At 40.5% G+C, this 13,207-nt stretch overlaps 1 protein-coding gene across 9 annotated transcripts in view; it reads right to left on the bottom strand.

The window, feature by feature from the left end:
- The window catches only part of AUTS2 (activator of transcription and developmental regulator AUTS2), a 1,231,856-nt gene that overhangs the window by 675,981 nt on the left and 542,668 nt on the right, over positions 1–13,207 (bottom strand). For all 9 annotated transcript variants that reach the window (XM_033193305.1, XM_033193311.1, XM_033193313.1 and 6 more), the window contains exon 4: positions 1,628–1,663. In XM_033193305.1, coding sequence (XP_033049196.1) covers positions 1,628–1,663 — 36 coding nt within the window. The remainder of the gene's footprint in view (positions 1–1,627; positions 1,664–13,207) is intronic.

Genomic DNA, 13,207 nt, shown 5'->3' with positions numbered 1-13,207 from the left:
AGAATATATTATTAGAGAATAAAAATAACCATTCTTGGAACTAGAGAGAAAAATAACTGCAAAAAGCATAATGAAAATCTCAATGTTTCGAGAAATGACTTTCTTCTTTCAGGGTGATCCTATTGACAATAAAAAAAAAACACTAGAATGTTCAGTATAGAAGTGATCAAGGACTAAGGTATAGAATGTTCAGTATAGAAATGATTGAGGACTAAGGTAGCGGCTTTGGCCTTCTTTCTGCTGAAGCAAGCAAAGGGGGAGGCTTTAGCTTTTGGATGGAGAATAGATATCGCAGTCTCCAGATTTTACTTCCAGCATCTCAACCCACATCCAGCCTGGTGTGAAGAGATGCCAGATGGGGCTACGTCTGTTATTTCGACTGCTGAAGCAGGATATTGAATGTATCCTGCTTGTTTCTGTTAGCATGAATATTCAGCCACAGTAAGTAGGAGCAAGGGTAAGTGTGCTAACTGTATTAAGCAGGTCCAAATCATCCTTCTACTTTTTCTCCTATTATAGATAAAGACCAAAAAAAAAAAAAGTCAACATCTAGAAAATGCCACTTTTGCTAAGCTTGGAAAATACTCATTTATTAATGAAATGATGCTCGTTTCCATACATTTAATGTAAATGTATCGAGAGAAATATGTGAGCAGAAGAAAACCAGAGTAATTAGCATTGGAGACAAAAGTTAAAAGCAACTAAAGTGAATTAATTATTTTCCACTTTATTTGATTTTCTTGATTTCACTATTTTCTCAGAAAATGCTGAGGCATGACTGTATCAGTGTTCATCACTTAGAACACCAATTAGGTTCCTTTAAGTATCACAACAGACTTCTACATTGACATGTTATCCTACTGTACAAATAATGCTTATTTGTCATTCTTTTTTATTTGTATCTTGAAAAGGATCACTAAATCCAGAAAGGAGAATTTCACTATAAATAAATATAATGAAGTGACAACTGCTGTTTGAGAATGAATTTTAGATTCACGATTATCACAATATTGTGATAATCCCTGAAGGGTCACCCCAGTGCCATCTTTCCCAAAGGACAGAGAAAAAGATTCAGAAATACACTTTGCATTTTAGCAAAAATAAGTATATTAGTTTAATTATTGCTGAAAGAAAAACCTAAAGGCAAGCTACCCAGACTGTGAGGGAAAATATTCATTAAAAAATACTATCTCCATTCCCCATCCTCCCCACCAAAAAAAAGGCAACTCGCTTTATATGAAGAGATGTTCTTCAAGAAATCAATATCTCAATGCATAATCTGAATTCCAACCCCCACATGACACTTCTTACTAAAAAGGTAATTGTGGAGAAATGGTGGCACGAGCTAATCAGGGTTCCCTGTATCTCCTTACATGGCCAGGTAAGGAGCTAATGTCCTGGGTGTTAGGAACCAGGTATATACCTTGGACTTACTTATGATCCCTATGGCCCAGGAGGCTATGTCTTCTAAAAGTAAAACAATTCCTAATAAAGAATGGAAATCAGTCTGCTCTTCAGGACTGAGAGATAAATTCTCAGATTTTTTTCCATATCCCAATGAGCATTCATTATAGAAGGAAATCAATGCCAATGCAAGGCACATATGTGGAAGCTGAGATAGACTTACGAAGTAGCCTGTTCCCAAGCTGGAAGGAGCTGAACTCTGCAATAAAGCATAAAGACAAAAGTGGAAAATCAGCAATGGTTTTTAACATGTTCCAATCCACACAGCTCATTACTAGCCCTTTGCAGGCTTTTCATCACTACATCGTATCACCAGTGTATGCTGCCCCTTGTCATCTGCTACTGATACAAACACCATGTTGCTTAATTTTCCCCTTTACATCTCTCAACAACTCAGAGATGCTAACGTGCTATTTACTGAATTCCAAGCCTCTGCGGTGGATGTAATTGCCAATTTATTTGACAGGCAGCTGGGTAATGAATTAATGATGGCATTTCGCCCTGCACTGAGACTAAACAGACACGCATCAGCTTGCCTCCCTGACTTGCTGACATTCAATGCCCTGGTCTCAAGCTACTCCGTTTTGTGGCCGCAAAGGGGCAGGCAAGAGGAAAAAGCCCAGACTGACTTGAAAATAAAAAGCCCAGTGGGTTTGGATGACTTTTCCAGTGTATGACCTACTTGCCAGTTTATTCCCTAAAGGCACCAGTTAGTACACACACGGTGCTTTTCAAAAATGAGACATTTTGTAAACGTAATTAGTAGACTAAAATGCAAAGAATGTGTGGGCCAAGAGGAGCAGTGAAAAGCACCATTTTTCTGAAAGGTTTAAGTCACAAGAATTACCAGTTTAGGCTGTCATAGTTCTGACACACAGGGAACTTAAAAATGTTAATTCTGAAAGGAATGCAGGGCATCACTTGTTGGGAAAAGCAGCCAAAAAAAAAAAATGTATTTTAAACTTGCCTGAGATTCTCATTTTTGTTTGCTTTTTCTCCTAAAACCTCTCCTTATAAATTATTTCATTTTTAGCATCCTATTCCTCTTTGTGATTAAGCTTGAAATGAAGATGAAGAAAATGCTGAATAGATTTGCAGGTCTCAGCTAAACATCCCTGCACCAGACAGGCCTCTTCCCTGATGAGCTTGGGTTGGGTGTTTCACCTTCACAGGAGCAAAATGACCTCTGCCCTGATGCAACAGTTACTCTGTTCACTGCTAGCTCTTCTGCCTACATGTCCTGCCCCCTACTCTGGAAACTTCAGATAACAGTAACCATCTGGCCTATTCATCATTGCTTCTTAGAGCTTCACACAATGACTTGCACACAGGATGCATTTAATAAGGAGTTGTTGAATGAATGTATAAATAAATGAATGGATGGATTATGTATAAGAAAAATGGCTCAGGAGAATTTGACATCTATAAAAATACCAGAGATGTGATTCTTCTTGATGCTAAGCTCTTTGAGGAGGAAATATGGTACTGTAACTATATCTACATCAAACAAGAAGAGTATGCTTCAGGGCATTCCTAAATGCAGCTCCCAAAGCAAAACTTTCTTCATCTCAGTGTTTCACACAAACTCAGGGGAATGAAGCACCATAGATGTGTGATCTTGCTCACTGGACTCAGTTTTTTAAAATCCTGCTGCATTCTTAATCCCGTAAATGTATGGAGGGAGATCCACAGTAGTCATGGAGACAATTTCTCATACTAGTGACTAGCCATATGACAGCAGCACCTGTTTCCAGCACCCACAGCCCTCCATGCAGCAGCAGAAGAAAGCAAAAGTCAAGTTAGGTCTCCACTAGCTTGGAGCCATACCCCTGGGAAGTAAACTCATTTTAGGCTGAAGTACTCAGAGAGACCACGGGATTTGTTTATTTCATTTCTTTCCCTTCCTGCAAATGTATTTTATCCCAGAAAGAGAAGTACTCCCACCAAACCCACTTCCCTACCCCCACATACATACCATCTTATTGTATACCAAAGAAAATTACATCCTTCAGGTCTCGGAAAGCTCTGTTATGCTCATTTTGCATATATATTGTACATTACTCAGGGAGCTGGGTGGAGAAGAGGGCTTTGTTGTGCATATTTGTTCTGGCTATTGTTTATGCAGGTCTGACTGAATGAGGGAACAGTGGGTATCATTTCAATTTCTGATGTCAACATCAAATTACTTATTTAATTTCATGCCTGGCGAAGCATTGTATAGCTACACGCAGAATCATTTCACTTCATTTGTTATGCTGTGTTTTCGTGGCGATTGGCTTGCCTTCCAACTGACAGCTTTAATTACGACATGAATTTGATTGCACTGCCGAGGAATTAACATAATGCAACAAAGCATTTAAGCACCCTGCCTTATAACCCCCCTCCCTGAGACACGGGCACAAACACAGGCACACGAGGGAACAGAGACAAGATCCCCATATACATTAAAGGTGTGCTGGAATTTGCTTCAGCATTTGCTAGAAAGCATACAGATTCTTGTATCAGGAGCCATTCACATGTGCCAACCCACTGTACTCTTCTTTTTCTTTTTTTTAAGGGAAAAGATGCATGGCATTCAGTTTTGATTTTAGGATCTGGCAGAAAACACATGTGTAGAAAAGCCCTCTTCTGATCGACTTTGCCAAATGTCCGTGGCATTGACATTTCCTCCCTCTTACACCCTTTCCGCCACATTTTTCTTGGCTACTTGCCAACTCCCTTCAGTCGTAGCTGGAGAATTTCAGCAGGAGTGACATCTATTAAATAAAAAGATTTCTGCTTGTCTAGTCCTACAACCCCAAGATTCTGACTACGGCCTTGTATTCAGTGAGAAATTACGCCTGGTCACCAACAGGACCCCACCATCAAAGTATAGGTAACAGAAGTTATCAGTCACAGGGAAACCACAGTTTGGCTGAGGCTCAAAACAACTATCATATATCCCTGAGGTCTTACGATCAAAAAGGCCCAGAAAAGAGTCTCTGTCATATATTTCTAATCTAAGTCTATATCTAAATATAGCTGCAAATATTTGGTGGCTTCAATAATTTCCCAAGACAGAAATTACATGAACACAGGCAACAACAGATCATGCTAAAAACAAAACAAAGGAATGTTTAGAAACAGCGGTAATATTATTAGAAATGTGCTATGCCGGGCGCGGTGGCTCAAGCCTGTAATCCCAGCACTTTGGGAGGCCGAGACGGGTGGATCACAAGGTCAGGAGATCGAGACCATCCTGGCTAACACGGTGAAACCCCGTCTCTACTAAAAAAATACAAAAATCTAGCCGGGCGAGGTGGCGGGCGCCTGTAGTCCCAGCTACTCGGGAGGCTGAGGCAGGAGAATGGCGTAAACCCGGGAGGCGGAGCTTGCAGTGAGCTGAGATTCGCCCACTGCACTCCAGCCCGGGTGACAGAGCGAGACTCCGTCTCAAAAAAAAAAAAAAAAAATAGAATGTGCTGTAAGTTATTCACTTACAGATGTATATTTAGGGATTGGTACTGCTCTCTCATTTTAGAAGAGACAGTCACCAAAGAAGAGACAGTCACCAAAAGGTAAAGAACCAGGAAAGAAGACAGGTGCTAATACCCTAACTATTGAACAATTTGACAAAACTCTTCTTTAATGATCAAGATCATGACTCACTGCAACCTCAAGCTCCTGGGCTCAAGTGATCCTCCTGCCTCAGCCTCCTGGGTAGCTGGGACTACAGGCGTGCACTACCATGCCCAGTTACTTTTTTTTCCCTAGAGTTAGGGTCTCACTATGTTGCCCAGGCTGGTCTCAAACTTCTGGCCTCAAGTGATCCTCTTGTGTCAGCTTCCCAAGTGTTGGGATTACAGGCATGAGGAACCGTGCCAAGCCTCCCTGTTAATTTCCAATAAGGGAGGGCTTCCATTTTCCTTGCTTGGAGACTTCAAGCAAAGTCTGTCCAAACTATATAGCAAAAGAGGCCACAGAATACTGAGAAGGCTCTGAGTCAAATTGTGACTTGAAAATTAAGAGGATTTTTTTAAAGGAAGAAACAGAAGTTTCCTTGGTTTCAAAAGCATTTGAAATAATATTATCCATCCATGTTTAGGCAAATACTTCTGCTGAAAAGGGCTTCATTCTTATTTCTTCAAGTGGTAGAGTTGCCATTTCATTCATATTTTCAATGCAGTAGGTAGAAATGAGAACTATTAAGAGGTTGAGGAAATAGAGTAGGAGAACATTTCAGCGGTTTGCATGAGAAGACAGGGATATGAGGAAATGCTGGCCAGCTGGCTACCCGATATGCAATTTCTGGGCTCATTATAAGCCATCTCCTGTTTAACATGGTCTTTTCATTCTGCTAGATTTTTTTTTTTTTTTTCATATTTGACCACTGCTCCAGCGATCTCTGCAAATTACCCACCTCCATCTCATTATATTGTAAAGGAGAGCTTTCTTAGAAGCACACTCTTTGTCTCAATCTTCATGCTACTATGAGCTGCAGGAATGTAATGGGATGCGCAGTTGAAAGACATTTTCAGGAGGGAGAATGTTGCTGCTGACATTCAAGTCTGCAAGTAGATATTCATTAAACACTTGTTCTCTTCTCACTTCCCCCCACTTGCCTTTCCTTCCATCTCTGTCACTAAGCTATCATCGAAGCTACTCATTAAACTCATGAAGTTAACATTTCTGTTTTAACAGCATACTTACAACAAGGGATTTCAAAATTGATTACCCATCTAAAATAGATGTGCTCCATTCATTATAAATCCACACAGAGAGGCCATGGCTACTATTACAGCTCCCTGAGTACAGACAGGACACGTGTACTCCACCCCTAGGTGAGAATGCGTGTTCTGACCCTAGGACTAATTTAAATTGAATATTTTAAAATTCTTCCAAATCACTAATTGTAGTCAACATCCCTGGCTACCCACCTTCACGTTATGCTTTTCTCTCTTGGGAGTAAAAAGGAGAAGGATCATGCCAGGAATTATATGAACAAGTAAGTTTCTTGCAAAGGTCACAAAACAAGCTCATTCACATATCTTCCAGTAGTGTTTTAAAAACCTGAAATCTTAATCCAAAGAAACGTGCCTTGGAAATAAGATTACTAATAGCCAATCAAAAACAAAACAAAACAAAAACAAAAAACAAAAAAACCACACACAAAATATATTTGAATGAGAAATAAGCATATAGTTGTTGGAAGAAATCAAGTAAAAATGGAGTAACAACTTGATAAAAGCATCAGGTGTGAAAATGCTATGTCACTTCCAACATCAATTATTCAACCTTCTGTTATGCCCACTTCAGGTTGTCACCAACTCTCATCTCAGCCTTCTGGCTTCTACCTCTGATTTCATTCTTGCTCTCATCTTCATGGACAGTTCCTCATATCAAAGGCAAAATAAACATTTTAAAGTAAGAACTACAACTCCAATCCTTATAACATATTCCAATGGTTTTTACGATAATAACCTGTCATGGACTGGGCAATGTCCCCCTGTTTACGTCTACCAGGAACCCCAGAGTGTGATTGTGGTGGTCAATTTTATGTTTCAACTTCACTGGGCCATGGGGTGCCCAGATATTTGGTCACACATGATTCTGGGTGTTTCTGTGATGATGTTTTTAGATGAGTTGAACATTCAAATTGATATGCTGAGTAAACTGGGCTGTCCTCCTAAAGTGGGTGAACCTTATCCAATCAGTTGAAGGTCTGAAAAGAACAAAAGGCTGACTCTCTCCCAGATAAGAGAGAATTCCTCCTGCCTGGCTTTGACCCTGGACATCAATTTTTTATTGTGCCTTCAGGCACAATAAAAACATCAGCTCTTCACGAGTTTCAAACCTGCCAGTCTTGAGACTAGAATTATACTACTGGTTCTCTTGGGTCTCTGGCTTGCTGATTATAGATCTTGGGACTTGTCAGCCTCCGAAACTGTGAGCCAATTTCTCAAAATAAATCATTCTCTATTGGTTCTGTTATCTTCTGCTGTGGTTCTGTTTCTGTGGAGAAGTTAACACAATGACATAATTTGGATATAGGGTCTTTGCAGATGTAACTAAATTAAGGTCATACAGAATTAGGATGGGCTATAAATCCAATGGCTGCTGTAGAAGCCATGTGAAAACTAAAGAAGAGACTGGAATGATACATCTACAAGCCAAGAACACCAAGGATCACTGGGAGACACCAGAGGCTAGGAGAAAAAAAGGATTCTTCCCTGGAGCCCGCAGAGGGAACATAGCCCTACAGATACACACTGATGCTAAATTTCTAGCCTCCAGAACTGCGAGATAATAGATTTTTGTTGTTTCCAGACATACAGTTTGTGATCATTCATTAAAGCAGCCCGGAAGTTAATACAACACCCAGCCACCTTAGCATGGGTTAGAAGTTACGTGTTCATCCACTGTGCTTCTTCATTCTATTCTAGCCACACTAGCCATTTTTCTTGCCCTAAAACACAACATGCTGCTTCTGAATCAGGGCCTCTAAACTTGTTGCTCCTGTTGCCCAAAATGTTCTTCCCATAGATCTTCACCTGTCGACCTTCTTTTCTTTATTTAGGCCTCAGTTTTAATGTCACCTACACAGAAAGGCCTTATCCAATCACACTAGTTAAAGTGGCAACACACTCCCACCCTTCATATTGTTTATGTCAGAAAACACTATTAGAAAGAATTTCAGTTGTTTCTTCACAGATTTGTCTCTCCCACTAGAATGGAAACTTCATGAGGGCAGAGGCTTCATCTTGTTCTCCACTCAACCTCAAATGCCCAGACTATAACTGATGAATGAAAGGAATTTGATTGACATTTCTTGACAACTGAAATACTGACATATCCAGGAGAATTCATAAATACATGAGACAGGAATGGAAAAAGGCATAAGGAAACTGTTAAGGAAAAGGAAAATGTGGCACAGATTTTTTTTAAAAAAGAGAGGAATAAAATACCAAGAATCCTTGTCAGGTTGAGATTAGATTTCCTAATCTAATTATAACAATGTGGGAAGTTCATTCATGGCAGTGGCTCAAGTCAGTTTCCTCCTTAACAGTAGCTGGTGAAACAACCTGGCATGGAATAAAACCTCAATAAAGATTTCAAGAGAGGGAGGGAGGGAGGGAAGGAAGGGAAGAAGAAAGAATAGGAAAGATGCTGGCATGGATGGATGAACAGTAGCACTGTGGGATAGACGAATCAATAAAAACCCAAAGACCAGGGGAGATTTGAAGTAGGAGAAGGGGTATATCAAAAAGAAGCAGAAAAAAATGTCTCAACTGTAAATAGCTACCAGAATTATAAGATTAGACAACTGTGTAGCATTAGACTTATAAGAATTTGATCCCTTTTCATTATTTTCTGAGATGTTTCAATTCCTTGAAAGATCTGAACCCTGGAAAGGTGTCAAATGTTTTTCTGTCTTCTCATAACTAACAACCCAACCCAAAATTCTTTCAGAGAGAAAGGTGAAAAGAGTCATATTCATATAGTCGTTAAATAAAGCACTAAAGAAGTTTACTTCCGCAGTATATTGGGAAGTATTTGGTAGAAGTGAGGCTGAGGCTGACATAAGGAAAAGAAAAACAAAGAAAGAACAAAGAACAGAAATAAAACAGGCCAAGCGTGGAGGCTCATGTCTATAACCCCAGGGCTTTGGGAGGAGGTTGAGGAAGGTGGATCACCTGAGGTCAGGAGCTCAAGACCAGCCTGGTCAACATGGCGAAATCCCATTTCTACTAAAAATACAAAAATTAGCCAAGCATTGTGGCACATGCATATAGTCCCAGTTACTTGGGAGGCCGAGGCACAAGAAAAGTTTGTACCCCCTGGTCAAGGTTGCAGTGAGCTGAGATCATGCCACTGCAATCCATTTTAAATAAATAAAAAGAATAAGCAAAGGTAGGAAGATCTGAAAGTGTGAACAAGGCCAGGCATGGTGGCTCATGCCTGTAATCCCAGCACTTTGGAAGTCTGAGGTGGATGGATTGCCTGAGGTCAGGAGTTTGAGAGCAGCCTGGCCAACGGGGTAAAACCCCATTTCTACTAAAAATTTAAAAATTAGCCATGCGTGGTGGTGTATGCCTGTAATCCCAGCCACTCGGGAGGCTGAGGCAGGAGAATTGCTTGAACCCAGGAGGTGGAGGTTGCAGTGAGCTGAGATTGCGCCATTGTACTCCACTCCACTCCACTCCAGCCTGGGCGACACAGCAAGACTCCGTCTTGGCAGGGAAGAAAGGTCACGTTCTTTGCCTAAGGTCACACACAATAAATAGCAGAACTTCTATTAAATCTTGGCCTGTTTGTAATAAATGCCCATTAACATTTCATAATTTGAGGCTTGTTTATTAAAAGTTTTTAAGTATGTTTTGCTCCTAACTTTTGACAAACTTCCCCAATTACAAAATTCTGTTTAAGTTGGAAGCAATATTTTCCCCTTGAATAACTCATCGTAAACATTTATTAAATATATATTCAATTATTCCCCTTACCTCTTCCCTAGTGACTAATCTAAACAAGTTACTATGTCTCCTTGATGTGGACAATCTGAAAGTCCTTGTGGCCAATTATTCCCTCCCAGCAACAAGGTCTGGTAATACATAATTTAGAAAAGCAAAGCATATTTGAGTTTTTCTTTTTAAGACAGAGTCTTAATAAAAGTCTTTTTCTTTTTAAGTCTCACTCTGTCACCTAGGCTGGAGTGCAGTGGCACAATCTCTGCTCACTGCAACCTCCACCTCTCAAGTTCAAGCTGTTCTCTTGCCTCAGCCTCCCAAGTTGCTGGAAGCACAGATGTGCTCCACCACGCCCAGCTAATTTATTTGTATTTTTAGTAGAGACGGGTTTTCACCATGTTGGCCAGGCTGATCTTGTACTCCTGACCTCAAGTGATCTGCCTGCCTTGGCCTCCAAAAGTGCTGGGATTGCAGGCGTGAGCCATCATACCTGGCCGCATATTTGGTGTTTTTAAGCCTCACCCATGAGTCAAATTCTCCAGCTACACTGGAATTCTTTATTCTTATTCTTTTGGCCTAACCAATTCAAAAAAACAAAGCTAGAAAAATATAGTATTTTGATTAACCTCACTTGAGAGTAAGTCTCAACTGCCAATGCTCCTAAAAATATCACTAAAATGGGTGAAAAGGCTGATGGAAATTTTCATCTGAGCTGAAAAACAAGTCATGGGCATGATGGACTAATAGGGACTGAATGTATTCTCCCCTCAAGCAACTAAAAAACTGGACAAAATGTATGCAACAGGAGTTTTTAGAAACTGGGTAAGATAAAGGACAATAATATCTGAGAGAAGAGAAAAAAGTAGGGTGACCCTTAAAATTTTCCCACCTCACTGCCTGGAGAGTTTTCATGCCACAGCATTGCGGGGTAGGAGGTGACCCAGGTGGAATCTCTGAGTCTTGAAGACAGAGTTGAGAATAAGGGGAGGCCAAGACAGTTGGAACTCCAAGGCAGAGGATAAGGAGGAGACAGCATCACAGAAAGCAAGAATCATGAAAGCTGCAGAAGGTTCCCCTCTAGTTTCCACCTGAAGACTAATCAGTACATCTGTGAGAGAAAAATGCCTGAGGCAAGGAAAACAACCACTGGAAAGGAGGAGGAAGAACTTACAAAGCTCACACAAGGCAGGGAATAGTTTGTTTTCCCATAATTTACAGTGGAAAAACCTTGTAAGACATTAGGGATTAGGCAGAGTACTCAGTCAGCATGGAGGAAAAATTATCTTTAGACTAAAGATTGTTCTGGTCTTCTCCAACAAAGTACAAAAGCAAACATTAAACACACACACACACACACACACACACACACACATACACATCTACATAACAAAATTGTATCCCAAAATGAGTAATGGTTATAGAAACCAGAAATACCCAGTACCCAACAAGGAAAATTTTATGATGTCTGGCACTCGATAAAAAATTGCCAGGCATACAAAGAAGCCAGAAAATATGACCCACAGTGAGGAGAAAAAACAACCAATAGAAACAGGCCCGGAAATGGCACAGGTGACAAAATCGGTACACAAGGACAGTAAAAGCTGTAATAACTATTTTCCGTATGTTCAATGAAGTGAAAGAATAAGCATAATAAGAACTAATATGGGATTTTTAAAGAAAAAACAAGGGCCAGGCGCGGTGGCTCACACCTGTAATCCCAGCACTTTGGGAGGCCGAGGCAGGCGGATCATGAGGTCGGGAGATTGAGACCATCCTGGCTAATACGGTGAAATCCCATTTCTACTAAAAATACAAAACCTTAGCCGGGTATGGTGGTGGGCACCTGTAGTCCCAGCTACTTGGGAGGCTGAGGTGGGAGAATGGCGTGAACCCTGGAGGCAGAGTTTGCAGTGAGCAGAGATCACGCCACTGCACTCCAGCCTGGGCAACAGAGTGAGACTCCGTCTCAAAAAAAAAGAAAAAGTAAAAACAAAACAGAAACCAGTAGTAGTCTTTGACTCCACCTTCTCACTCTCTGATAGGCATTAAAGAAGACTGAAGATGGGCCGAGAGCAGTGGCTCACGTCTGCAATCCCAGCACTTTGGGAGGCCAAGGTGGGCAGATCACGAGGTCAGGAGTTTGAGACCATCCTGGCCAATGCGGTAAAACACCCTGTCTACTAAAAATACAAAAATTAGCTGGGTGTGGTGGCACATGCCTGTAATCCCAGCCACTCGGGGGACTGAGGCAGAAGAATCATTTGAACCAGGGAGTCAGAGGTTGCAGTGAGCCAAGATCGTGCCACTGCACTCCAGCCTTGAGACACAGCAAGACACCATCTCAAAAAAGAAAAAAAAAAAAGAGTGAAGCTGCACCCCCTCCTTACACCATATACAAAAACCAACTCAAGATGAATCAAAGACAAGTGTAAAACCCAAAACTATAAAAATCCTGGAAGACAACCTAGGCAATACTATGCTGCAGATAGGAAAGGGCAAAGATTTCATGACAAAGTCATCAAAAGCAATCAAACAAAGGCAAAAATGGACAATTGGGATCTAATTAAACTTAAGAGCTTCTGCACAGCAAAAGAAACTATCAACAGAGTAAACAGACAACCTACAGAATGGGAGAAAATGTTTGCAAACTATGCATCTGACAAAGGTCTAATATCCAGCATCTATAAGGAGCTAAACAAATTTACAAGATAAAACCAAACAACTCCATTAAAAAGTGGGCAAAGAACATGAAGAGATACTTTTCAAAAGAAGACATATATGCAGCCAACAAGCCTATACAAAAAAAGCTCAATATCACTGATGATTAGAGAAATGCAAATCAAAACCACAATGAGATATCATCTCATCAGTCAAAATGGCTATTATTAATATTAAAACGTCAAAAAACAACAGATGCTGGCAAGGTTGCAGAGAAAAGGGAACACTTATAAACTATCAGTGGGAGTGTAAATTAGTTCAACTATTGTGGAAAGCAGTATGATGATTCTTCAAAAAGCTAAAAGCGGAACTACCATTTGACCCAGCAATCCCATTACTGGATGTAAACCCAGAGGAATATAAATCATTCTACCATAATGACATATGCATGCAAATGTTGACTGAAGCACTATTCGCAATAGCAAAGACATGGAATCAACCTAAATGCCCATCAATGACAAATTGGATAAAGAAAATTTGGTATATGTAAACCACAAAATACTACATTGCCATAAAAAAGAACGAGATCATGTCTTTTGCAGGAACATGGACAGTGCTAGAGGCTACTATCCTCAGCAAAG

The sequence above is a fragment of the Trachypithecus francoisi genome, unplaced genomic scaffold (assembly GCF_009764315.1).
Source record: "Trachypithecus francoisi isolate TF-2019V2 unplaced genomic scaffold, Tfra_2.0 Lachesis_group4, whole genome shotgun sequence".
Lineage (NCBI taxonomy): Eukaryota > Metazoa > Chordata > Mammalia > Primates > Cercopithecidae > Trachypithecus > Trachypithecus francoisi.
The sequence above is the reverse complement of the archived record's forward strand: the minus strand, read 5'-3'. Positions and strand labels throughout refer to the sequence as shown.